At 45.0% G+C, this 26,619-nt stretch overlaps 1 protein-coding gene across 3 annotated transcripts; it reads right to left on the bottom strand.

Annotated features, from left to right (window-relative positions):
- Positions 1-1,634: 1,634 nt before the first annotated feature.
- On the bottom strand, positions 1,635-26,309 carry INPP1 (inositol polyphosphate-1-phosphatase). 3 transcript variants are annotated; one of them, XM_015423661.1, is made up of 6 exons: positions 26,247-26,309; positions 24,404-24,633; positions 18,884-18,944; positions 13,033-13,233; positions 11,886-12,060; positions 1,635-3,260 (listed from the first exon to the last, which is right to left on the bottom strand). In XM_015423661.1, the coding sequence occupies exons 2-6, from the start codon at positions 24,605-24,607 to the stop codon at positions 2,765-2,767; spliced, it is 1,137 nt and encodes a 378-aa protein (XP_015279147.1). In that variant the 5' UTR covers positions 24,608-24,633; positions 26,247-26,309; the 3' UTR covers positions 1,635-2,764. The 3 variants fall into 3 exon arrangements, with proteins under 3 accessions (XP_015279147.1, XP_015279149.1, XP_015279150.1); XM_015423663.1 differs by lacking the exon at positions 26,247-26,309 and adding an exon at positions 25,893-26,063; XM_015423664.1 differs by lacking the exon at positions 26,247-26,309 and adding an exon at positions 25,552-25,623.
- Between the last annotated feature and the right edge of the window lie 310 nt (positions 26,310-26,619).

Raw genomic sequence — 26,619 nt, 5'->3', positions numbered from 1 at the left:
CTCTTTGGCTTGGAAACGGAGATGAGCACTGCAACCCTAGAGTCAGATTAGACTGGCTTTTGAGCAAGGGAAACCTTCACCTTTAAACCTATTCCAAGTGATTATGTTCAGCTGGGCCTGGGACACCATTCTGGGCTTTCTAGCTAGCTTGAATCTGCACCTTTGGGTACAGTGTAGTGGTTAGTCAGGATTGCGAGAATTGTGTTTGAATCCTATCACAATCCCTCAGCCTCACCTACCTCACAAGGTTGCTGTTCTGAAGATAAAATATGATAAGAATGTCATGCTTATGCCTATTCACAATGCTACGCCTTTCCCTACTGCCCCTTCAGCTGGTGTTGATTCCAGGGCAGCTGGGAGGATCCTAATACCCTGTTCTTGTTCTGGTGTGGGAATTGTAGTTTCTAGTCTTGCCCCTTCTTCCTGCTTTGCTGCAGGTCAGCATTTTGTTGTTGGCCAAAAGATGAATTGCCTTCTTGTCAGCTCAGCAGGATCCAGAGTCACACAGGTGTCTTCCCCCAATGATCTCTCAGAAACATGATAAACACATAAAAAGTAGAGATGTTTATTAATTACAGGAATGTTATACTGTATTTAAAAGTCCAGATATACAGACTTTAAAAAATCACATACAGCTTTTTCTGTTAAAACACTGATTGTCGCAATCAACATAGTTACTGTATAAAATGAAAAAAAACGGACATTGTGTGCCAAAAAACTTACATTTTGCACTTTGAGTATATTATGTCCACTGTAAGTATCTTTGCATAAACTAGACCTGAAATTTTCTTATTCTGATGCAAGTATTTGTGTGTTTTTGGTACAATTTGTGATTTAGTACTATCAGAGATACAGATAGCCCTAAGGCAATAAAGGAGGAATTATGGCCATATTCTCTTCCCTCCATCTCTAGATTATGTTGCTGTCATCATCTGCATATTTTCAAATGTATTTCCATGAGGGCTAGAAAGTTGTTTTAAATATAGACCTCCTTCCCCCCAACCACTCCCTCCTCTACTATTCATCTGGGCAGCTGGAAAAAAGGGGGGGGGAGGGCATAGGAGTTGACTGGTGTCCTGACGATGCTACTTCATTATTGGTGAGACCCTCCCCACCCATTCATCAATCTCCTGCCAGCTGCCAGTCATAATACTAGACCTGAAAGTCACAGCTCAAAACATCAAAGCTAAAGGACAACAGAAAGCTGTAATCAAGCACTATACACAAAAACTTGGAAACGGTATCTCACAATTTCCTTACTTATCCTATTAATAGTGTATTCTCAACGGGCAATCTGGATAGAGACGCTCAAAGGCTTGAGCGTCTCTAGCCAGATTGCCTGCTGAGAATACACTATGTATTAATAGGATAAGTAAGGAAATTGTCTGTGAGATAACAAGAACATTGTAAATTCATTCAATGATGAATAGAGAAACAAGAGACACAATATTGTTAATATGGTCCCGTTCGGATGAAGTCCTCACGAAACGAATAGACATTCCAGAGAACTTCGTCAACAACAACAACTATTATGATTGTATATGGACCCCTTTTTGCACTTTATACACGTTCTAGTTATCTTGTTGTAAGAATATATTGTTATACCGTTTCCAAGTTTTTGCGTATAGCGCTTGATTACAGCTTTCTGTTGTCCTTTAGCTGCCAGTCATAAGCCAGTCAGTCCTTTATTAATGTTCGAAGACCAACAGGTCATAAGCATACAAAAGGACTATATTAGTATACAGACAATATAGAAAACATAACCAGTCATAAGCTAGCAACCCTAATTACAACCCTAGGCTTTGGATCCAATGGAACATTTCCATAGATGGAACAGTTCCTTCCAGTGGAAAATGACTACCTTACTTTCCACTATAGCCCCACATTCTCTTTCTGGGGGTCCCCTGCCCTAAGGAGTGGCATTTCAGGAGGAAGTTTTAATCTGCAGTGAGAAGAGGGAAGCAAGAAAGTCATGCTGCATGGGCAGAAGCTGTTCTAACTGCAGAAATGCTGTGTTGAATCCAAGCCCCATTAACAAGGACCTTCCATTTTCTAGTCCCTCACAGATCTAGCTACATAGTCCAGAGCCAATGTCAGAAGAAGTGAGCAAATGCACCACAGAAAATGTGTCTGTGCAGCAAATTGTTTGAGGTGACAGCCATAGCCCTCCATGCATGATGTCTGAGACACGGAAGGCTGCAGGAAATATAGTGGAAGTAATTGAAGGGTCCAAGGCAGGGTTGCCAGCAGGCTTGGAGAAAAAAATGTTTAATAGAGGCTAAATATGTAGAAATCGGCACCTTAACCTTTTCATGGAATGCAGGTAAACAGCACCATCTGGTAAGTTAACATACCATTAAGCTTCTGTTAAAGAGACCGGAATTTTTTTTCTCCAGGCAGTTGGCAATTCCAGCCTCAAGACATGTTCACTGCATTACCCGTAACACATATTACTCATTTAGGAGAGCAAAATACCAATAAGGATGGGGGAAAATTTTTAACCTTCTCCCATCTGCACTGCACTGGAAGTCAAACCTTCATTGACTCAGCATTGAAAGGCCAAAGGGTTGTGTAAATTAAAAGTCGCAATGTTCTCTCCAACTGAGCCCCCATGCTGGCAGGTTCAATCCATCTATAACTGATCGGTCCCGCAGTTCAGGGGTAAGTCCAAGTCATACAGTCCCTGACCAGCCGGCTGGCTCCCTCCCCTCCTGCAGATGTGAACGTCCGAGCCAAGCCACACCCATATATATGGAGGAGGAACTCAAACGACATCCACTGCAGCTGCCAGGGTGTCCACGACAGCCTCAAGATGGTCATGGTGCGTATAGGCTATGACACCGCCACGGTTGGCCCACTGATCAGCACCCGTGGCGCCCTCTTCCGGCTTGTTGTAGGTCAGTTCAGGCAGCAAGTCACGTTGGCCAGCGCGCCAAGCACGCAATGCCCCTGCATAATCAGCAATGCCCCCACCGAGGGCCCGAAGGATAGCGTGGGGACCACACGAATCCCACTTAAAGGTGCTGCCCTCCGAAAGCACATAGGCATCTGCAAAGCCCAGGGCCACACACAGCATCTTATACCCAGCACCTGAGGCAAAGCAGAACTGCTCACCATATAGGGGTCCCAGGGCCTTCTGCAGCACCCCTTTCTCACTGCTGCTCAGCACCACGCGGGGGGGAGCCTGAGGCAGGGGCCGGCTCAGCGAGCTCAGCTTGGTGTCTCCATAGGAGATGCCCCAGTGATATCTGCTTTGCCACCTGCAGGAAAAAGAAAGAGACTGGGAGGGCTGGCTGGGACTTGGCTGAAGTAGCTGTGCTTGCCCCTCTTTCTCAGTGAGATCTTAATACAGGTCCACATTAGTGGCTCTGTAGTGCTTACCAGAGCTGCATGGGTGGAAAGCAGAAATCCAAAACGGCAATGCACTGTGTTCATAAGATACATGAAAGCTAAATGCAATCTCATCTTGATAACAGAAGTGTTCCAAACATTACCGAAGCAATAATTTACAAATCAGAGGTCTGAGTGCATCTCATCTTAGAAGCAGTCGTAATGGGTGGAGTTTCACAGTATTTTTTTTTTAAATTACATTTTATGTGTGAGCATGTGTACGTGTCCCTGCCTGAAAATCATGGCAACCTCTGGCTACTCCTACCGAGGCATGGAGGACGTTCAGAGAAGTGTCTCGATAGCCTGCCTCTGCCTCCCAGCCCTCTGTCTTTCTCCGTGTCTCCATTCCATGCACCCTCTTCAATGCATGTTCATGAAGAATCATCTGTACATTCTTAACTTCAGAATAAAATATGCTCAAACAATGCTGGAACCTCTATAAGCTAAAGCAACTGACACATTCCGATCAAAATGGAACTCAGATTCGATGCATCTTGTCTAGCTGGAGTATTTTATCTCACTCTTCCTCCACAGAGCACAGGGAAGCTTCACCCTCCCCCATTTTATCCTCAAAATGACCCTGTGAAGTCGGTTAAGCTGAGCGAGAGGGACTGGCTCAGGGTCACCCAGCAAGCTTTATGTTGTATGGGGGGGGGGGGGAATCTGATCCTCCCAGATGCTAGCCCAGCTCCTACCACACACTGACTCTGTGTTAAGAGTAGGTTCTCATAAAAGATTACTTCTATACCGTTAATCTCAGTGACCTGATCATTTAAGTTCCCACTTGCCTGAAACAACCACAAGATTTATGCCTACCATAGTCCTCATTTGAGTTAATACTGAACACCTTGACTAGAGCCAGGGAGAACTCAACTTTCTTATCAGGATTAGGATCTTTCTCAGAAAGTTGAGGAAATTCCTCATCATCACTTTCCCAGTTCAGTTCCTTCTTTGACAAAGTCTCTGTTCCTCCAGGGACCTGACTATGGCAAACCTTTGTACTCACAGGGACTCTCGTTTAAACTGGGTTTCTTTCATGGGCAAGGCAGCTACACGTATTAAGTAGTCTGGCTGTGCAATACTCACCAAGACTACCAGGCTCTAGCATGCTAACTAAGCACATGTGGCTGTTTTGCACAGGTAGCAGCCGAGTTTAAACCAGAGGCTGGACAGGTGTAAAATTCCACAGGTGAATCATTTTGCTCTGCCAGCCTCATGCTTAAATCAGGTCTATATCAGCCTCCCATTTCCCTGCCCATTCACAAAAGCTGTATTCTCTTATCTAAATAGCACTGGGAGAAAACTCGCTTAGAAAATTCTCTACTTCTTCCTCTTGGCAGCCTCCCCACTTCTTTTGCTGCATGGGCTCTCTCTCCTGTTTAAACGTCCTCCAGTGATTCCACCATTCCATTCTTGATGGCCTTACTGCACAGAATAAGTTCTTTCACTTCCTCAGAGGTACAGTCATTTCCTCATCTTTTCCGTCTTGAGAATTTGAGTGGTTTCTTCTCCTTGAAGGGCATCATCTCCCACAACAGTACTATTGGCATCCTTCGGTTTCATTCTGTACCACAATTAATTCAGCTGTGTGAGATTTTTATGAGGACTCTGCCCATTTGAATGGAATTATTGTGTCAGGGGTAGAAACTAGTCAGAGGGTCAAAAATACTGATTTTACTGACCAAAATTAAAAAACAAACCTGACCAAATACTGCCAAATTACTGAACAATTTAATGTCAGCCTAGCATTTTAAATGTAAAACTAGGACTTCATTAAAAATTATTATTTGGCCTCCACCATCCCCATAACCAGCCCCATAGTTAGATGTGACCCAGATAAAAGGATTGCACACCTTTTTATTGAATTTTTTCATGAACAGAGGACAATGTTTTCACTATTGTACAAGATGTAAGGCAAAAAAAAAGATTTCCTTTTAAAAATAACCACATACTGATTATTTTTAAAAGGAAATCTTTTTTTTGCCTTACATCTTGTACAATAGTGAAAACATTGTCCTCTGTTCATGAAAAAATAATCACATACTATACTCAGATAAATGTTGGTCAGGGAAGCAATCCAAGAAAGTCTGGGGGAAAATGTGGCATTAAAACCAGAGATATATCTGCTTAATATGATCCCGAAAGGGTATAATGAACAGGATGCATATTTAATTAGCTATGTTATAACGGCTGCCAGATTGTTAATAGCTCGACAATGGAAAACGGACAGCGTACCTACCAGGGAAGATTTGTTAATTAAAGTACTAGAACTAGCCAGAATGGATGATTTAAGTTTAAGGTTGCAAAACAAAAGTGAGAAGGTACATAAAAGGAGATGGAAGAATGTATATAAGTGGATAGAAGATCAGTTAGAAATATAATAGAAAAGTTCTACCACAGACTGGTATTATGAATGTAATATTACCAACTAGATACTTAATCAACTGAAAGAAGGACTCTGATATGTAATGTAACAAAAGTTGATGAAATGCAATGATGTGTTATATTCTTTTTTAAAAAATAAAAAATTTAAACGTAAAAATAAAATAAAAATAATCACATACTGCAAAGTAAGACTTGTCTTTGCTTTTACTTTATCTTTGGTTTTTTGATGAAAAAAGAACCGGCCAGCAGCCTGCCATCCCTGGTGGAGGCCATTGGAACACCCTAGACTGACTGTCCTGCATGATTTCAATGTCCATGCTGAAGACGCAACCTCCACTCTGGCAGCGGACCTGGTATCATCCATGGCGGCACTGGGACTCTCCCAATATGTAACAACTCCCACTCACTGGACCAGACACACGCTTGATCTGATCTTCACGGCAGGGGTCACAGTGGACCGGGTCACTGCCTGAGCAGTGCCATGGTCGGACCATCATGCTCTGAAGGCCCATATGAATGTTTCACCCCAACCCTGTTTGGGTGGTGAGCAGATTTCAGCTTGCCCTGCGGGATCCGATGCCCCCTGGCGGCTCATTAGATGAGCTTGTGGAGGATTGGCACAGCTGACTCTCAGCAGCCATCGATGAGATCGCTCCCCGATGTCCTCTGTGCCCTCACCCTAGGCTGGCTCCTTGGTTTACAGTCAAAGATGGCAGTCAAAGCCACTGAGAGTATTATGTGGCCACGATTGTGTCTGCAAGCTCATGCCCAGCCCAATTATCTAGAATAATTCGGTCTATGACTGTTCTGCCACAAGGCAGACCAAATGTTAGGGAACTGGACACTGGCTGTGAGGCCTTTGAGAGCTACTTTGCAGATAAAGTCCTGTCGCTCTGCCGTGACCTCCCCACCACAGTTGAGACAGTAAGTGAACTCAAGGCTCCATGCAAGTCTTCTAGTCAGGTTATGGATTATTTCAGTCCACTCAGGCTGGTGGAAGTTGACAAACTGCTCTTAGCTGTATGCCGTACCACGTGCTGCCTTGACCCCGTGCCCATCATGGCTAATTAAAGCTAACCACGATGGGTTTCGAGATGCCCTAAGGGAGATTATCAACAAGAGGCAACAGTTCCCTAGGGCACTCAAGGAAGCTGTGGTTCATCCCCTCCTGAAAAGGACATCTCTGGATCTGGCCGAATTGGCTAATTACCGGCTGGTCTCCAATCTGTCCTATTTGGGCAAAATAATTGAGAGGGCCATGGCAATTCAGCTACAGAGCTTTTTGGATGATACTTCCATTCTAGATCCTTTCCAGTCCGGTTTCCGCCCAGGCCACAGGACAGAGACAGCACTGGTTGCCCTCACAGATGACCTCTGGAGGCATCTGGATCGGGACAGATTGGCAGTGATGTTGCTGTTGGACATGTTGGCGGCATTTGACATGGTCGACCATCAGTTACTGATCCACCGCCTCGCCGACACTGGAGTCCAGGGACCTGCCTCGCAATGGCTAGCTTCCTTCCTTCAGGGCTGGGGACAAAGGGTGGTGCTAGAGTAGCGGCTATCCCAAAGGTACCCACTGATTTGTGGAGTGCCCCCAAGGGCAGTGCTGTCCCCAATGCTATTTAACATCTACATGCGGCCCCTTGCCCAGAGGCATGGGCTGAGATGTCACCAGTATGCAGATGACACCCAGCTTTATCAGTTGTTGGGCAGTCAGTCTGACTCTACACCGGAAGATCTGGACTGGGCATCGCAAGATGTGGCCGGTTGGCTCAGATTGAGCCAACTGAAGTTGTATCCAACGAAGACGGAGGTCCTGTGCCTGAGCCGGGCCGGCCTGAAGGTAGGGATCCTACTTCCAACCTTTGATGGGGCGCCATTGGTGCCAGAGCCAGAGGTTAGGAACTTGGGAGTGCTCCTGGATGCCTCACTATCAATGGAGGCCCAGGTAGTGGCCACTGCCAAATCAGCCTTTTACTACCTCCGGCTGATTAGGCAGTTGGTTACCTTCCTCGAATGCAACGACTTGGCGACAGAGATCCATGCAATGGTCACCTCAAGATTGGACTACTGTAAGGCTCTCTACATGGGGCAGCCCTTGACCCAAATCCAGAAGCTACAGCTATTGCAAAATGCTGCAACTAGGTTTCTGATGGGCCTCCTATGTGGGAGCAGCCTGTTCTGAAAGCACTGCACTGGCTGCTGATAGCATATCCAGTTCCCTTCAAGGTGATGGTACTTACCTTTAAAGCCCTTTATGGTCAGGGGCCCACATACCTAGGTTCCCTTTTAGCTGCGTCAGGCTGCGCCGGCGCACCAATTTCCCCCAATCAGTGCAGCAATTTTTTTCATAGCGCAGGGGCGGGAAGTTCCATTCCCAATGGCCATGCAGGCCGGGGCCAAGGTGCATCTTTACAGCGCAGCAGGCGGGCGAGCAAAAGGTGATGAGGAGAAGCGGGGGAGAGCATGGGGCACCTGTGCATCCATCCATCCCTCTCCTGCTCTTACCTGGGTAGGAAGAGATGCGCCACCGCACAAAGAGCCCCCTCGCGCCGCTCTTGTCATCTTTCCTCGGTGAAGCGCCGCTGTTGCGGCTCGCCCATGGGCAGCTCCCATCCCTCCGCCACCTGGCTCACCTCCTCTCCTCTCCCTGCCCTCCTGCACCCCTTTAGTACGGGGCTGGCTCCGGCGGGGCGCCCTCGCTGCAGCAGCAAGAAGCCCCTCGGCAGCTTCTGGCGCTGGTGGTTGAGTGCACAGAAGAAGCCGGGATCCTGGTGGCTACCTGCTTTGTTCCCTGGCTGCGCTGGAGCCTGGGCAGGTGGCCTGGCTTTATTTTAAACGGGAGTGCAGATCTGGGTTCATTTCTATATTTAAGGTGACAGGGCACCAGGAAAACAATGCAATAACCCATTCAGAGACCGGCTTGGTCTTCTCACCGCTCTGCCCTATGTAATACTGGGCATAGGGTTGCCAGGTCCCCCCTGGCCACTGGAAGGGGATGGGGGAGTAGGGTTGCCAACTTCAGGTTGGGAAACTCCTGGAGATTTGGGGATGGAGCCTGGGATGGACAGGGATCTGAGGGGGGCACAATACCATAGACTCCCCTCTCCAAAGCATTCATTTTCTCCAGGGGAACTGATCTCTGTAGTCAAGATGAGGTGTGATTCCAAGAGGTCCCCAGGTCCCATCTGGAGGGTGGCATCACTAACTGGGGTGGGGGTTATGCAGACATTTTCTCTCTGTGGGAAGAAGTCAGAAGACTTTCAGAAGAGGGCCTCCTGACAGTTCTGGCTGTTTCTCACAAAGAAACCCCTTCTGTGTATCCCTGTGGGTGACTTCTCTGTGTATAAGAGAAGCAGGCTGACTGGAAAGTCTAAATGGCCCAGGAACAAGCCCCATTCAACAGTCTCTCTGATGCTCAAGTCAGGGCCAAGCCATCCAACCTCCAAGTATTACACATCTTCTTTATTCAGACTTGGAGTCTCAGAGCAGCTTACAATCTCCTTTCCTCCCCACAACAGACACCCTGTGGGACTGAGAGGCCTCTGAGAGAACTGCTGTGACAGAGCTGTGACTGGCCCAACGCCACCCAGCTGGATGTATATGGAGGAGTGGGGAATTAAACCCAGTTCTCAGATTAGAGTCCTCCACTCTTAACCACTGCACCAAACTGGTTTAGAAGCACATACCAGTGAGGTGGGGAAAATCAGAGATTGTATTACTTATTCTCACGATTAAAAAAAAAAAAAAGAAATTAGCAATTTCAAATTTTGTGTTTTTTATTCTTCCTTGTTTGAAAATTGGTGGGCGCACAGGTGTGTGTGTCTGTGCCAGAAGGTAGCCTCACCTACTGCACAAAAAAACCTGGTACTGGCCCTGGCTGGAGCACCCAGGCTGGGATCCGTGCGGAACCACAGGCCATGGGTAAGTTTCTCCCTCCTCCAAGTCAAGCTTTAGCAAAAAGCAGTAATGCACCTTATATTTTTCCTGTGGTTTTTTTCAATCTGCTATAAATGCTCCTGTACAATTTCAGTTCAGAATAGCTCTGTAAATTCCAGGATTCTCAGTTCAAATCTCCTTCCCCAGACCTATATGCTTTCCTTGTATGCTATCCCTTTTGCCACTGGTATTTAGCTGCCAGTGAGCCTTGTTGGTACCTTGCCACAGAATGCATTCTCATGTTCTCTCTTTCTCGATAATGCAGCAATCTCACTGTGAAGAGGGCATTTCCCCAATTTGAACAGAGTTGGCTAATGATTTTCAAATAGCATTCTCAGCGTTGGCTTTTAATTAAAATAAAATACCATGGCTGATCACTCTGGAGTTGGCAGGCAGAGGATGTGTATGCTTTATTATTAGAAGGGGGGGAGATAAGGCTAAGGCATGAGGCTAGGATGACAGCTAACTTGATGATACTGTTAATGGCTATGATGTATAAATCATTTCTAAAATATAGTTTGAAAGAGTCATATAGTATGTTCCATATAAGTATAAATAAGTTGAATATAAATATATGGCTTGGAATACAAAAATACAAAATAGTAGTATATATGTTATATCTGTATGTTTTGTATGTTTGTACACTGAAATATATATTTTTTAAATGTTGGCCTGCTCATAGTTTTAAACCTAGCACCACTTTTGGCTCACAGGGTAAAATTTCTGCTCACGAGACTGCACGCCTTAGAGGGAACATTGCCACATACCTGAGGGAACGCCTTTCCCCACATGTTCCCCAGAGAGCACTGCGCTCAGGGTCACAAAATTGATTGGCCTCCAAGGTCCTAAAGATGCCAGGCTGGCCACAACCAGGGCAAGGGCCTTCTCAGTGGTTGCTCCGTACTGGTGGAATGAGCTCCCAGAAGAGATCAGGGGCCTCAGGACCTTTTACAGTTCCGCAGGGCCTACAAGATGGAGCTCTTCCACCAGGCCTTTGACTAAGGAGCCACACCAAATAATATCAAATAACTGAGAAGTGACAGTGCCCTGGTCCTTGGCTTACCACTAACAGCCTGTGCTGTTGCCTAAATACAGAGACTAAGATGAGCCAACCACCAATATAGATCATCTGATTACGACACTAGTATTGGTTCTGCCTTCTGTAAGCATTGTTCTAAGTACCTGATCACTTACTAGCATTTTACGATAATGTAGAGTATTATTATTTGTTTTAAGATTGTATATAATTTGTTACCTATATGTTTAATCTCTTTGTAAGCCCCCCTGAGCCTGCTCCAGCAGGGAGGGTGGGGTATAAATTGAATAAATAAATTAATAAAGTTATTCACGAACTCTTTCATTTCTCAACAGTTTTCTGCACTGCATCCACAAGCATTTTTCCCCTTGTCCTCTTCTTCCATTGCTTTCTCAACTCCTTCCAGCATGAGCTGGGCCATGTTGAATCCCACAATATCCATCACCTCGACTTTCATTGTCTCATGTTTTAAGGGGTTAATTATGTTTCTATACTTTGTGGAAGATTTCACCAAACCACTTTTACTCTTAGGAACAAAGTCCTTAAAGTACTTCATAACTAAACTGAAAACAATCTGTCTTCTCACTGGGAAGTCATCATGTTCCCCCAAAAATGCAGTAATGAAAATGGAAAAACACACACTACATTCAAAAAAATCAAAGAAATACTGACTTTACTGACCAATTTTTTAAAAAACTGACAAATTACTGACCAAGATGAAAAAACTGACTTTTACTGATTTTACTGACCATTTTCCACCCCTGTGTGTGTATCCCTACATTCCCTTTCAAAAGTTTTACATGCTTCCTCTGTAGCCCTCTAAACAGCATCTGCTAGCAGATTAGGTACTTTCTGCTACTGCTTTTCCCCACTAAACACAGGAGATTTCCAGTGCTGCAGGGCATAGAGGATCCTCATTCTTCAAAGGATCTTTGGATTCCTCACAGGAACAGCCAAGCAACTCTCTGGTCTCTTAGGAATAGATCCAGCACTTAAAAAGGAGGAACTACCACTGAGTGGCTGCCTTCTGTGCTCACTGCATTCTTGACTCTCTGTAATGTGAGAATTAGAGGCTGGGTTTTTTTTTTTGAGAACTAGAGAATCTGGTTGATAGACAACAGAGTTTGTTTACCTATGCTCTGGCAGCTGTTCCTGGAAAAATGGCTCATTGATGATGCCTAGAACAGGTTCACCTGAGTGCCGGTTGTATACCCCTATTAGCACCAACGCTGAGTGTAGTCCTGATGGGTAGATGCCATCCACAGGCACCACATCTCCACGACCACGGATGTACTGATTGGTGGAATCTGAGGAAAGGGAGAGCCTGTGAAACTGGATGTCTTTCATACAGGCTTAGTAACAGAGTAGTTATCAGTACTGGCTGATGTGCAGTTTTGCACACTGGAAACTATATCAGTTCTACAGAGGAAGGATCGCAAGGCTCTCAATCCTACATGTCATAGCATGGTGGTAAGAGCCCATGATTTGCATGCTGAAAATCTAAAATTCAGCCTTTTTTGTCTCCAGCTAAAGGACTATTTCACACATTATATAGCATCCAACCTGCATTTATCTTGGAATAAATATTCAACATTAAGTCTCTGTCAATCACAGCTTCCTGTGGAGCATACGTTTAGTCAAATTTTCAAACATTCTTTTGTTGCATTCATGCATTTATATTTTTAGGGGTATGCTTAAAAACCAATTACATATACACCTACCCCCCACAAAAAAAGAATGTGTGAAGAGGCCCTTTAAAGGACAGGAGGTAGCCTTAGTAAGGACCTCCCCTGAGAGATGGAACAGCCACTGCAAGTCCAAGCATGTAATACCGGACATGACAGACCAAAAGGAGTCACAACAGTTTCAAGAACCTAAAAAAGGGTGGAATACCACTGCTCAGTCAATCAGATCATGTAATCAGATTTCGGAAGCCAAACACAGCAAACTGAAAATCGCCAGTTATGCAAAAGTGGCACTTGGTAGTGTTGGGACACTGATATCCTGATATATTGATGAAAAAATGTAAAAAAAAATTAAAACATGGTTGCTCGCCATGGTGACATCTTCCCCCAGGGAGAAAGTATGGAGTTGATGCATCACTGTTTAGCTGGGGAAAATAAAGAAAAATTGAGGCGGAAAAGCCTTCACGGAAGCTCTGTTGCCTATGTGATTAATAAGATGTTTTCATAGTAACGAGAAAACATCAGAGAAGTGACTGTGTATGGAAGCCCACCCTGTTATAAAGTAATTCCTTCTGTCTCATTTCATTACCTTACCTATGGGGTCAATCCACACAGCCATATTCTCGGTGGAGATTGTCACAGTCACATCATCCAATGCTGGGTCAGAAAGCACCATCACCTGGTGAACAGCAGCTGCCAGCAGTTCTGCAGCTGTCTGGTTCCGATCCAGGACTTTCTGCAGCAGTGCAGCTGTTTCTGGCTGGGTGGGACATACCTGCACCACCACAGTCTCTCCTAAAAAGCAAACAAATTTCAATACTCTGGAAAACTTCTAGACTATGAAAGTGGATGTCTCTTCTTGTCCTAAGCCGGAAATGTGAAACCAGGGGTGGTAAGTTAGACATGAACTCTATTTGACCTTGACCTAGGAAATTGTAATTAATGTGTGGTTTAAAAAAACGCTGACAATTTTGCTGCAAAGAAACAATGAGTTTCCGTCTGTTTCACAAATCATGTTGTGCACATACTGGAAAGGCTGAAGATTACTGCCAAACTGCGTCTTAAGATGAATTTTAAGAAAGGACACTCATCCCTTCTTCCAAACTGGTGATTTTATATCATCCCAGTACACATACTCCATGCCTGCTTGGTGATACCAACTTCATCATCACAGGCAACCCAACCAAATTTAGCCTTGTTGATTCTGCAGCTAGTATACCACCAAATGCTAGTTTGCATCTTTGCTAATATGAGGACTGCCATTTGCACTTTGCCTTACGAAGAACCAGTAATCTCCAAAATTCAAACTACTGTCGGTTCTTATATTTTCAACTAGCCTGATGCCTGTGCTTCACTATGGTATTTAAATTCCATAAATCCAGTTATAATACTGATGATTGAACATTTGTTGTAGAAATTCTAATGGAGAAGACTGTAGTGTAAAAAATGAAGTGAGACATATGTTCTGGGGGTTTTTCTCTGCTGAAGGACCTCTCTGTAGACCACATTGGTGGTTCTGCCCTCAGGTGCTAGAATTACCAGGCTGCTTGGTGAGCTGACTCTGGAGCAGGCCACATAGAAATGTCCATGTGAGAAGCAGACGTCTACAATGCTCCCTCTAAGATGTGGAGTCTTGTGAGCAAAAATTCTACTTTTTAAGCTACTGGTATTAAAGTTGTGAGCAAGCGATTTGGCTGCTGCATAAATTAGTTTGCTCTGGAGCCATCCTTCCTGAGCCAAGACAAAAATCTGTGAGTTGGAGGCTAAAAAACTGTGAGCTAGTTCACACTAACTCAGCTTAGAGGGAACTCTGGTCATCTGTTAAGTCTTGGGACTTGTTGATGGTCATAGGTAATTCTGATGGGGCAGCCTCCCTGATGGATTAAAGTCCCCTGGTCCTGCTCCTACACCTGACAAAAACCCGCCTGTCTGGTATAAGGGGGGGATTGTGTTTAAAGGCATCAGGGAGGCTGGGCCAGCAGCAGTGCTAAGGCAATTCTGCTTAGCAAGCCTCCCTGATGGCTTTAAGGACTACATGCCCCTTCCAATCCTTGACAGGCAGTTATTTGTCAGGTGTAGGAGGGGTAACGTGTCTGAAGGCATTGGGGAGGCTGCACCAACAGGATTGCTAAGGCGATGCTGCTTGGGTAGCCTCCCCAATGGCTATCAATGCTCTGCCCCTGCACCTGACAGACAACTGCCTGTCAGTTGGCGGAGGGGTGGGTGGGAGTGTGTCTAAAGCCTTTGGGAAGGCTGGCCCAGCAGCACTGCTTGGGTAGCCTCCCTGATGGATTAAAGTACCCTGGCCCTGTTCCTACACCTCACAGGCAGCTGTCTGTCAGGTGCAGCAGCAGATGCAGGTTGCTTAAAGCCATCAGGGAGGCTGGGCCAGCAGCAGTGCTAAGGCAGTCCTGCTGAGCAAGCCTCCTCATCTAAACCGGGCGGGCAGCTGCCTGGCCAGTGTAGAAGGGGAGGGGGCAGTGTATTGCAAGCCATTGTGAAGGCTGAGCCAGCAGGATTGCTAAGGCGTTACTGCTGGGGCAGGCTCCCTGATGGCTTTAAGCACCCTGCATCTGCTGCTGCACCTGACAGACAGCTGCCTGTCAGGTGTAGGAGGTGGGGGGAGCATGTTTGAAGCCATGGGGAAGGCTGGGCCAGCAGCACTGCTGCACCATACAGGTGGTTGACCATTCCTTATTTCCTCAACTGTTGTTAGGTCTCTGCAGTCTCCTGTGACTAGTTTTTGTTTTTACCTCAGAACACTGAGCTCTGCAGCTGACCAATCAGAGAGTGGGGGGTGCAAGGAGACAGCAGCCAGGCAACCACATAGGAAGCAATAGGGGGAACACATTATACCCCTTTTGCCCCCCTTACAGGTCAAATTTCTAAAAATCCCTTCTTAGTGAGTGAGCATCTACGTCATGGTAGGAGTGCTCTCCCCAAATTTCATATATATATATATATATATATATATAATACAGGGGTCATTTTCTGCAGGAGCGCACAGGAGCGGAGCTCGCGCAGTAAGGACCCCAGGGGGTGGGGCACAACAAGCCCCATCCCCTGCTCCCAGCAGCCCTCAATCAGAGCAAGAAGCAGCCAGGTAAGTTGCAGAGCTCCCCCCAGCCCCAAACAGTCCAGTGGCACCTTTAAGACCAAGTTTTATTCAGGTACAAGCTCTCCCTCCTCTGTGAGGACAGATCTGCACTCCCCCCTCCCCCAATAGCTAGCAATCCAAAACAGTCCAGTGGAGCCTGAGCGGTGGGTGTTGCCTTCTGACACACTTCTGGTGATGTCAGGGGGTGTGGCATATGCAAATAAGTTATGCTAATGAGTTGCTGCACCTCTTTTTCTACGAAATGACCCATATATATATATATGGAAGAGCTGCTACCATGTCTCTGTCCCAGTAGCATGTAACACCTATGTTTCATTCTAAAGACTTGTGCTTTCTTATTATGCCCCCAAACTTTCTCTTCCTGCAAACATTTTGATATAATTGCTTACCATATGGTTTAAAGAGTCTTCTAAGGGACATAAAAGCTTGTTTACATTTTGTAATGTTTTGGTTGTATTACTCTTCTGGTTTTGGATTTAGTTGTGTCTAAGTTCCACTGAAATCAATAGAGGGCAAACTAATTGCAAGTCAAGTCCCACTAATTTCAACAGGACAGTAGCTTGACCAAGTTCTGGATCTCCTGACAAAAATATGTAATCTTTCATTAAAATCTGCCTCCATTCCTGAGGACTGGAAGGGAGCTAATGTCACTCCCATCTTTAAAAAGGGTTCCAGAGGAGATCCGGGAAATTACAGGCCAGTCAGTCTGACATCGATACTGGGTAAGTTGGTAGAAACTGTTATTAAGGAAAGAATTAATAGGCACATAGATGAACAAAAACTATTGAGGCAGACTCAGCATGGGTTCTGTAAGGGAAGATCTTGTCTCACTAACCTGTTAGTGTTTTTTAAGAGAGTGAACAAACATGTAGACAAGGGGGACCCAATAGATGTTGTTTACCTTGACTTCCAGAAAGCTTTTGATACAGTTCCTCATCAAAGGCTCCTAAGTAAGCTCAATAGTCACAGGATAAAAGGACAAGTCCTCTTGTGAATCAAAAACTGGCTAATTAGTAGGAAACAGAGAGTGAATATAAATGGGCAATTTTTTCAGTGGAGGGTGGTAAGCAGTGGGGGTACCACAGGGATCAGTACTCGGTCCAATGCTTTTTAACTTGTTTATTAATTATTTGGAGTTGGGAGTAAGCAGTGAAGTGGCTAAATTTGCAGATGACATGAAGTTGTTCAGGGTGGTGAGAACCAGGGAGGATTGTGAGGCACTCCAAAGGGATCTGTCGAGGATGGGCAAGTGGGCGTCAATGTGGCAAATGTGGTTCAATGTGGCCAAGTGCAAAGTGATGCACATTGGAACAAAAAATCCTAACTACAAATACACATTGATGGGGTCCAAACTGGCAGAGACTGGCCAAGAGAGAGATCTTGCAGTCAAAGTAGATAACTCAATGAAAATGTCAAGAAAGTGTGTGACTGCAATAAAAAAGGCCAATGCTATGCTCAGGATTATTAGGAAGGGATCTGAAAACAAATCAGCCAGTATCATAATGCCCCTGTATAAATCAATGGTGTGACCTCATTTGGAGTACTGTGTACAGTTCTTGTCACCACACCTCAAAAAGGATATTATAGCATTGGAAAAAGTGCAGAAAGGGGCAACTAGAATGATAAAAGGGTTGGAACACTTTCCTTATGAAGAAAGGTTAAAACACTTGGGGCTCTTTAGCTTGGAGAAATGATGGCTGAGGGGTGACATGATTGAGGTTTATAAGATTATGCATAGGATAGAGCAGGTAGAGAAAGAAGTACTTTTCTCCCTTTCTCACAATACAAGAACTCGTGGGCACTCAATGAAACTGCTGAGCAGTCAGGTTAGAACAGATAAAAGGAAGTACTTCTTCACCCAAAGAGTGATTAACACATTGAATTCACAGCCACAAGAGGTGGCGGTGGTTACAAGCATGAACAGCTTCAAGAGGGAATTAGATAAGCATATGAAGCAGAAGTCCATCAGTGGCTATTAGCCACAAGGTATAGATAGGAACTCTCACTCTGGGGCAAGCGATGCTCTGTATTCTTGGTGCTGGGGGGGGGGGCAACTGTGGGAGGGCTTCTAGTCTCCTGGGCCCACTGCTGGACCTCCTAATGGCACCTGGTATTTTTGGCCACTGTGTGACAGAGTGTTGAACTAGATGGGCCACTGACCTGATCCAACATTGGCTTCTCTTATGTTCTTAAGTTTTTCTGGACTGGGACCAATAAACAAGATACAACAGAAAAGTGAATTAGCCATCAATACAAGCAACATACACTTTTAGGAACAGCTTTTTGTTCCACAGGAACACTTTCAGGAACAGCTTTCTGTTCCATAAGAACAGAAAGCCTTTTAAAGACATAATATAGGGCAGCAGAAGATCTTACAGTTCTTATAGAGAATGTACGGACCAGGGTCTTTTCTGGCAATTTTATTGGACACACAGACTTCTATGGGGACCAGTGACCCTTAAAACATTCAACATATTGATGATTATGAGATATGTAGATAAAATTAGCATTCAGACTGATTTGGCAAAAAATACAACAAGTAAATACAACTACTGACAATGCAATCCTATTCAAATTTACTCCAGTTTAGACCTACTGATTGCAATGGGTTTAGTAGACTAAAGTAAGTCTGCATAGGACTGCTCTGTCAGAGCACTCACAGTCCTCACGGGATAGAAAATAATCTTAGACAGAGAAGCAGAACAAAGAAATAACTAGCAGGGGGATGGTTTCCAAAATGTTTTCCAGGTAAGATTACCAGGAGTTCCTGAAGGGGAAAAATAGTAACTCAGACAGTTTCCTGAGAGACCATCTTCCCCACCTCTACCAATCTTTCCTTGAAATGTACAAACTCATCGAGGTGTGTTCAATGGCACACATTCAACTCACATGGGACAAATGTGAAGCCTAGCTAATCTCCTGTCTGAACAGACAGTACTCTCTAAAACCTTCACCTAGAATCCCTTGGAAGGGGTAGGAGTTCCCTGGCAGACAAGTTGATCAGGAAAGTGGTCCCTTAAGGTAGATGTTTTGGAAAGAAACAACAGTGGAGCAAGGGAATATTAGACACAGTAAACATAGTGCAGTTTAGGAAAACTTCTGTGGAAGAAGTGGGGTTTGCAGGAGAAGGAAGTGGTCTGTGAAATGGAAAAGGAAGATTATTTCAAACACAGGTTACACCAGAATATGCAACAGAAGAAACATGAATCAACAGCTGATCTAGCAAAATCAGCTAGGAGTTTGAGACAGATGGTCAAGGATTCAGTGGAGGCCTGACTGATGTTTCTCTCCCCTCCCCACCAACACTTCAGGGCCCCTGTCACTCACCAAGGCCATTTTCAAATTTGTTGGACTCCTCACCACGAATATAACCTTGTAACTCTGGAAACTGATGGTGGCATCAACGGGTGGTAGAAAAGATGGAAGAGGAAAAAACAATCATGCTGATTAGTTTGACCCAAGCCACAACTGTTCCGAGCTCACAACTTGCAACTGCCCCATCCCATCTGTGGGTTAAATAAATCCCAACCATAAAATCTAGGCCCCTGGCAGTTAATTTGGAATTAATGAAGGGCTGAAGAGCCAGCAGCACTTTTGCAGTTCAGGGACTCAATCGCATACAAGGCAAATGGTTCTTTTTTGTTCCACTGGGGAGGAGAGGAAAAAAGAGGGCTGCCTTTGTTGTATATTCAGGCTGCCCAAGTGGACTACTCCTCCCCAGTGTGCGTGAACAGCAACAGAGGCTGTCAGAGTTGCCCCTTTCTGTTCCTTGGCTGCTCAACCTTGTGAGTGGGGTTGCCAACAGGTTTGGAGAAAAGTGTCCTGTTCCTTTAAAAAGGTAAAGGTTTTCCTGGCTTGAAAGCCAGTTGAATCCGACTCTAGGGGGCAGTGTGCATCTCCATTTCTAAGATGAAGAGCCAGCGCAGTCCGAAGATTTCTCCATGGTCATGTGGCTGGCATGACTAAATGCCAAGGCGCACGAAACACTGTTACCTTCCCACCGAAGTGGTACCTATTTATCTACTTGAAATTTTATAAAATTACATTCAGAGCACCAATCAATGCAGTTTAGTAAGAGTGCGTTGACATAAACAGTGGGTACATAAGAGGATTAAATCACAGTCCATTGAGCACTGTATCACAGGCATCACTGTAGTATTAGGTCAAGAGAGCATAGTGAACTGTGGGCCCCATTATACATAGGTGTAGCAGAACTAGTTATGAGGAAATAGCCATTTGTGGAATATTGGGTTGGCCGGGATTACATTCTGAGTTCGCATAAAGGAGACAACTGGAAGCCAGGTTAACTCAAACTTGGAGTGATGTGTTGCAGTTGTTTCAGACTTGCCACCCAGAGACTAATGGAACGAAGGGAGATTTCCATGTTGCTGTAATTGTCAAGCGCGCAGTAGCCAGAAGAGTTGCTAGTATTGTTTTCCTGTCATCATCAATTGAGTCGTCCCAGTGATTTAGGAAAAAGGTTTCCGGACTGAAGGGGATATTTACTGCTGTGGTATCTCTAATCTGTTCTCCTACTTCCCTCCAAAACCGTGCGATCTTGGGGCAGCTCCACCAGCAGTGCAGGTACGAGGCCTCATGCCCACATGCTTTCCAGCATAGGGGGCTGTTGTTTGGATCTATTTTATTGAGCTGTTGAGGTGTCAGGTACCACCTGGTCACACAGCACTTGGGTCTCGAACTGCTGAGCTACAGACCTTTTGGTCAGCAGCTCAGCATCTTAACCTCTGAGCCACCACGGCCCTCCTGTCCCTTTAACAGAGACTTAATGCATAAAAATGGACAGCAGAAGCTTGTCATGGCAAAGAGTTATACGTCCCACTGAGCATCTATTAAAGGGACAAGCAGCTGTGAGTGAGAAACAAACTGGGAAACAATCAAACTGACTGGGGAGGAGATAGGGAAGATCCTGGTAGCTAGCAGCAGCTAGCTAATGGCCAAACTAGACATGACAGCATCCTTGTGGTCAACACAAGAATGCTGCTGCCATTTAAAAATCCCAAGGACTGGATCCTGATAGGGTCTGCAGAGTGACACTCTTGCCCCCCTACGCCTTTTCAAATGCTGAAACAGCCACGGAGGGGGCGGGGCATTTTGCCACTGGGAGGGACAAGAGCGCCTCACCTGCCATTCTGCAGGCCTGATGAGGATAGGGCCCTCAAAGCCTTTCTAAATTACTATGAACATTTTTGTTTCATTTTGCTCTTTGTACATAGAGCCCAGAAATAAATTTCTTGCTGATATTTTAAAGGGTATAAATTCTTCCCTGGTGGAGAAACTAGTTTTCCTTCTTTCTAATTTGGATCAGTATGTTTCTTAGAGAGTGGCACAATTCACCTTGGCAACCTAAAAAATATGGGCTAGAGCTGTGTCTAAAAGCTGATCTGTTTTGATCATACATAGTGAATGGGTTTGTGTTTTTTAATCTGTTTTTAATGTTTTCTGTTCTTTTTTTTTGAAGTTTTTAACGTCCCTTTTGTGTATCCTAATGGTAATGGCATTTCACCTTGCAGGTATTTGAGGCCTGGGTGTGCTCAGAGGCACGAGCCCTCAGGTTCTCAGCATGAGGCTTGCAGACTACAGCTGGACAGAAGAGTAGCTCTTAGAGCAGGGGTGGCCAAACTGCAGCTCGGGGGTCACATGCGGCTCTCTCACACATATTGTGTGGCTCCTGGCAAGGCAGCTGGGGAAGCAAAGGAGAGGCATGCCTCCCCGATCAGTCTTCCTTTCCCCAGCCGGTGTTCCCCTTCCTGGGTAGGCTTGAGGCAGGGGGGAGCAGAGAAAGAAAGCAACTTTAGCTTTAAATTCATTTTCAAAGCCCCCCCCCAGCCTACAAATACCATTGGACAAATAAATATCATTATCAATATCTATTTTTATCCCTCTTGTTTTTATTTTCGGCAGTCTCATTTAATGTTAATAAAAAGCTAATTTGCATATTTTCCAATAAAACATGTCTCTAATATTTGTTCATGTCTTGCAGCTCTCAAACATCTGACGTTTATTCTGTGTGGCTCTTACGTTAAGCAAGTTTGGCCACCCCTGACCTAGAGGGAGAAGACCCACTTAGGAACTGGAAGCCGCCCCCCCACTTTCCTGTTTATTGCCGTATTTGTTTTTTCTCCCCACTGTTAGCCACAATGGATAATCATTGGGGAGAAAAGCACAATACAAATATACTTAATAAGCAAATAAACTGGAGCAGCAAATGCGTAGAAAAGGAGAACTTTTCCAGATCCTCTGCTGCTGTTTGCAAGGGCTTGAAGGGAAGGCTTGCTTTAAACACAGCCCTGGCTGAGGCAAGGGCACTCACCCACGGGACTTTGCAGAGTTAAACTGGGCCACTATCCATTGCTGGTGTGAATGGATGCAAAAGGAAAGTCCAAAGCTTTTTAATACATATAACAGGAACATGGAATGTGAGAAGTATGAATCAGGGTAAACTGGAAAACATAAAATGAGAAATGGAACGTTTAAACACTGCAATCCTGGGAGTGAGTGAACTAAAGTGGACTGGACTAGAACATTTTCAGTCAGAAAATTATAAAGTGTTTTACTCTGGAAATGACAAATACTGAAGAAACACAGTTGCTCTAATAGAGAGGCAAGATGTAGCACAAGCAGTCAAAGGCTATAGTGCAAGGTCTTATCGAATAATATCAGACCGTGGAGAACCTATCAACTTAACCATCACTGAAGTTTACACCTCAACTATAGATGCTGATGAGGAAGAATTTGAAAGGTTTTATGCAAGTGTCCAGGAAGAAACTGGTTATGCACCTAAAAAAGATTGCCATAAGTTGGAAGTGACTTAATGGCACTTCACACAAACATACACTATCTGTGCCAAGCAGAAATCATTTAACACACCAGCACATCTACCAAGGCTATGGCCGACTGGCATGTTAACTGGCATGTTTTGCACCAGTAGCAGCCTGGTTTAAAGAAGACATGCACAATCCCATGGAGGAGTGTTTTGTTTCAGCCAGCATCACCTAGAAATCAAGCCTGAAATCCCCTTCGCCATGGCTGAGGGGTGTATACTGGGATGGAGAAAGGGGAATCCACTGAGAATTAGACAGAGATCTGAGGCTGCCAGCTGCTTTTCTCTAGGCTTGTTCAGTGTGGGTAGCTTTTTGACAAACAATATTTACATTTCCCCTTTAATATATCTGCATAGTTTAATTACTATAAAATAAGAGTCTGTCTTCTTTATTCTTCTACAAAATTTATGCCAATTTGCACTCTTCTGTGCGTGACTAGATCCAGTTCTCTACTCCACAACCTGAGGGCAGCAAATCTATGTACAATCAGCACTTTGATGCACTTAAGAGACTGAGGCGTGAACCAATATCTCCAAGTCAAATCTCACTTCTATCAAGAATGTACAATGTCGGCAGTAAATGTTAATGCTGAGATCTCTATGGACTCATGGGAATATCTGTGGAAGAACTCGATTAAGATTTCAACCTGTACTAATGTGAAAGAGAACTGTTATAAAATGATGTACAGGTGGTATATGACACCAAAGAAAATAGCTAACATGAATCAAAAATTTTCTAATAAGTGTTGGAAATGTAGAAAACATGAAGGTTCATTTTATCATATGTGGTGGACATGTGAAAAAGCTGTGGACTTTCGGACAAAGGTCCACAGTGAAATGCAAAAGATTTTGAAATGTTCCTTTAAGAAAGCACCAGAAATTCTGCTCTTAGGACTTAAAATGGAAGAATTAAATGTTACTAAAAGGACTCTATTTTGGTATTTGATTACAACTGCGAGAATGCTATACGCACAGTGTTGGAAACAAGAAAGAATTCCAGAATTAGAAGAATGGATACAAAAAACTTTGTTTATGGCAGAGATGGATAAAATCACAAAGAAACTGAATGATAAAGAAGATCAGGAATTCTATGAAGAATGGAGGGACTTTAAAAATTACCTAGAAAAGAACTGGGATGTGAAACATAATTTACTATACTTGGAACAATATTGAATCTAGACTATGATGTTATCTTAAGATGTACTGGAGTGACGAAGGGGGAAACATTGCGGGAAGCCACTGGGAGGGGGGGGTAAAATGGGATATGGGTATGAGGTTGAGAATGAAACATTAATTGATTGATAACATGTTGATATCTCTATGAAAATAAAAATCTTTTTGAAAGAAAAAAAAAGAATGTACAATGTCATGTTAGCCAAACCTCCCTTACACAACCAATACCCTCATTTGAAATACGGCTATAATACTGGCCTCTTCCTTATAGGGTTGTTGTAAGGATTACTGAAATAATGTACGTTAAGAACTTTTAATGTACTATGTAAATGATAAGTGAATAACACAGAGAAATAGCAGGCAGCTGCCTCTGTGATAAAGTAATAGTACTCCTACCCACAAGGGATCATGGGTACAGAAAGCTGCCCTACACTGAAATCAGGCCCTTGGTCTATCAATGCCAGTAACATCTGCTTTGACTGGCATCAGTTCTCCAGTGCTGCAGGCAAAAGTCATTCCCATCACCTCCTACCAGACCCTTTTAATTGTTGATGCTGGGGATTGAATGTGGGGAACCTTCTGCATGCAAAGTAGATGCAACGGCTCCACTTGGGTTTTTTCTACCTTTCTAGTAGCAAAACGTTTTGTCCATGACTGCTTCTTCCTATGGAGTAACCTCAGTCAATACGTTAGTGCAGTTGAGGGAAAGGGAAATTGTAGGGAGCAACCACTCTGGCTTCAGAGCATGCAAAAAGATTCGTGATACCTCTGGCCTAGAATTGCCAGAGAATGCCTTATTCTTTCCCCTAGGGTCCCTTTGCCTGGCAGATTACCTCCTTCCCCACATCATGCTTGATGACCTCTTGGATCAGCACATCTGCCAAGGTCTTGAAATCCTGTAGAAACTTTTTGTTCTTGTCTGCGCCCCGCTTCTCCTCAATGAGCAAGCTGAAGAGCGCTTCCTCCTGGCGACACAGCTGGGCAATGTTGGCAGCTTTCTCCGAGGCAGCAAGCAGGCTCTTCAGAAGGGCTGCCATAGTGTGAGGCAGAAGCTGGAGGAAGGCTGCGGGGCGGGGAACGGGACAGAGGCAATCAAACAGTGAAAAGTCCCACTATGTTCCCACCCTCTCATCCCAAACCTTATTTCAGCCTATTGGTGAGAGAAACTAGAACCAGGAAATGATGTAGGTGGAGACACAGCAACCAAGAGGCTTTGCCATCTCTTCCAGACTATTTCCTTAAAATATTTGTATCCTGCCTTTCCCCCAAAGGTGGCCCCAAGCCAGTCCAGAAAAAGATGCAAGGGCATCGAAGCATCAATTAAATCAGTTCACATTGAAACTTGCAACTAAACAACAATGGGGTACGCTTGTGGCTTGGTGGCAGAGAATTTGCTTTGCACGCAGAAGGTCCCAGGTTCAGTCCCTGAGCCATTGCCTGTCAGAATAGGCAACACTGACCTTGATAGACCAACGGTTTCATAGAATTAGAGTTGGAAGGGGCCATACACATCACTCTACTCCAGCCCCCTGCTCAATGAAGGATCAACCTAAAGCATACAGTGGTTTGATTCAGTACATGGCTACTTTCCATGTAAAAAAACACAAAAACAAATCTGCCAGACCCAGCCAGCATCATTATTCTGTTCAATCTTAAATACTAGTACATCTTCTAACTTAGAACCACGATATTTGCTCCTTACTAGAAAGAAGCCTGTTCAGGAAAAAAACAACCCCATGTTATTGTTTAATTGCAGTATTGTAAGCCAGTTTAAAAAAAACACAGGTAAATTCCATTTAATTTTAAAGATAAAAAACAGTCTGAAGAAGAAAACATGGAGCGTACCATTTCTAACATGGTGGTGGGGAAAAGTTTACAGATTTGATTTCCACCCTTCCCCCCCCCCCCCCCCCCCCCTTAAAGGACAGGTCTGGAATAATGTATTTGAAAGACATCTGGGATCTTGGACTTGAAAGTATACCTCAGTACTACAGCAGAACTCTGGGAGTCATATTCTGTGAGTTCTCTTAAAATCTTTCCCATCTGTTTCCTGTCACTAGGACTTCCATCATACAGCCATGAGCTGATGTAGCAGTACATGGTGCTCTGCGCTGATACTGTTCTATGCTTAGCCAGGTTACAGTGGCTTTGCAAGTAGTTCCGAGGTCGCTTTCCCAGGAGTTGCTCCATTGAATAATTTGGTACTTAGTTCGAGACTTACTCCCGGAGAAGTATCCATAGCATTGCACTGTTAATATTAAACATGTCTTTCCGACATTTTCCCTCTCCAAGCATCGGGGAGGGGGGCGGCGGGCGGCATACCTGGAAAGCGGTACAGCAACCGAAAACACTCCACATCCGCCGGGCCCCAAATAAACCCGCCAGGCCACAGCGAACACTCGCCACGTCACGGCAGCCCCGCCGCCGCCCTCTCATGAGCCGCGCTGCAACTCGTTTCTCCGGCCGCTGCCGCCGCGCCCTTTGCCCTGGGTTCCGCTCTTCCCCACGTCGGGTAAGCCTGGGGGCGGGGGGGTGCCCGCGAGGACCGGAGCGACCCTTCACTCGTGCCGGGCCCAGCTACAAGAAAGCCAAGAGAATATGCAGGGGGGCCCCACCGCTTTCTTTCCTCCCACCCGCCGGGAGCTCAGCGCAGGGCTAGCAGCGTCCCCTCCTCACCAGCTGCTGCAGCTTTCTGGATCCCAGCTCGCCGGTCACTGTATGCACGCGCCCGCCTTACATCCTGCCGGGCGAGGAGGCGGCGGCGGAGGCGGGTTTCCAACCTGCAGCGTGTGATTCTGCGCTCGGCCTCCTTGCGTGGGTGTGGAGATGTCGGACGAGGCAGCGGTTAGTTCAGTGTTTCCGACGCTTTAGTTAGATATGAGGCCTTCGGGGGGCGGATTAAAAACTATTAATTTATTCATCTATTTATTTATTTCTAGCCTTGCCTCTCCGGCACCGCAAGGCTCAGGGCGGGTTATGGCAATATGATAAAAAAAAATACAGTGACTCTAATCGCTCAAAATTGGAAATCTAAAAAATCACCAACTTT

The sequence above is a fragment of the Gekko japonicus genome, unplaced genomic scaffold (assembly GCF_001447785.1).
Source record: "Gekko japonicus isolate JY-2015 unplaced genomic scaffold, Gekko_japonicus_V1.1 scaffold33, whole genome shotgun sequence".
Lineage (NCBI taxonomy): Eukaryota > Metazoa > Chordata > Lepidosauria > Squamata > Gekkonidae > Gekko > Gekko japonicus.
The sequence above is the reverse complement of the archived record's forward strand: the minus strand, read 5'-3'. Positions and strand labels throughout refer to the sequence as shown.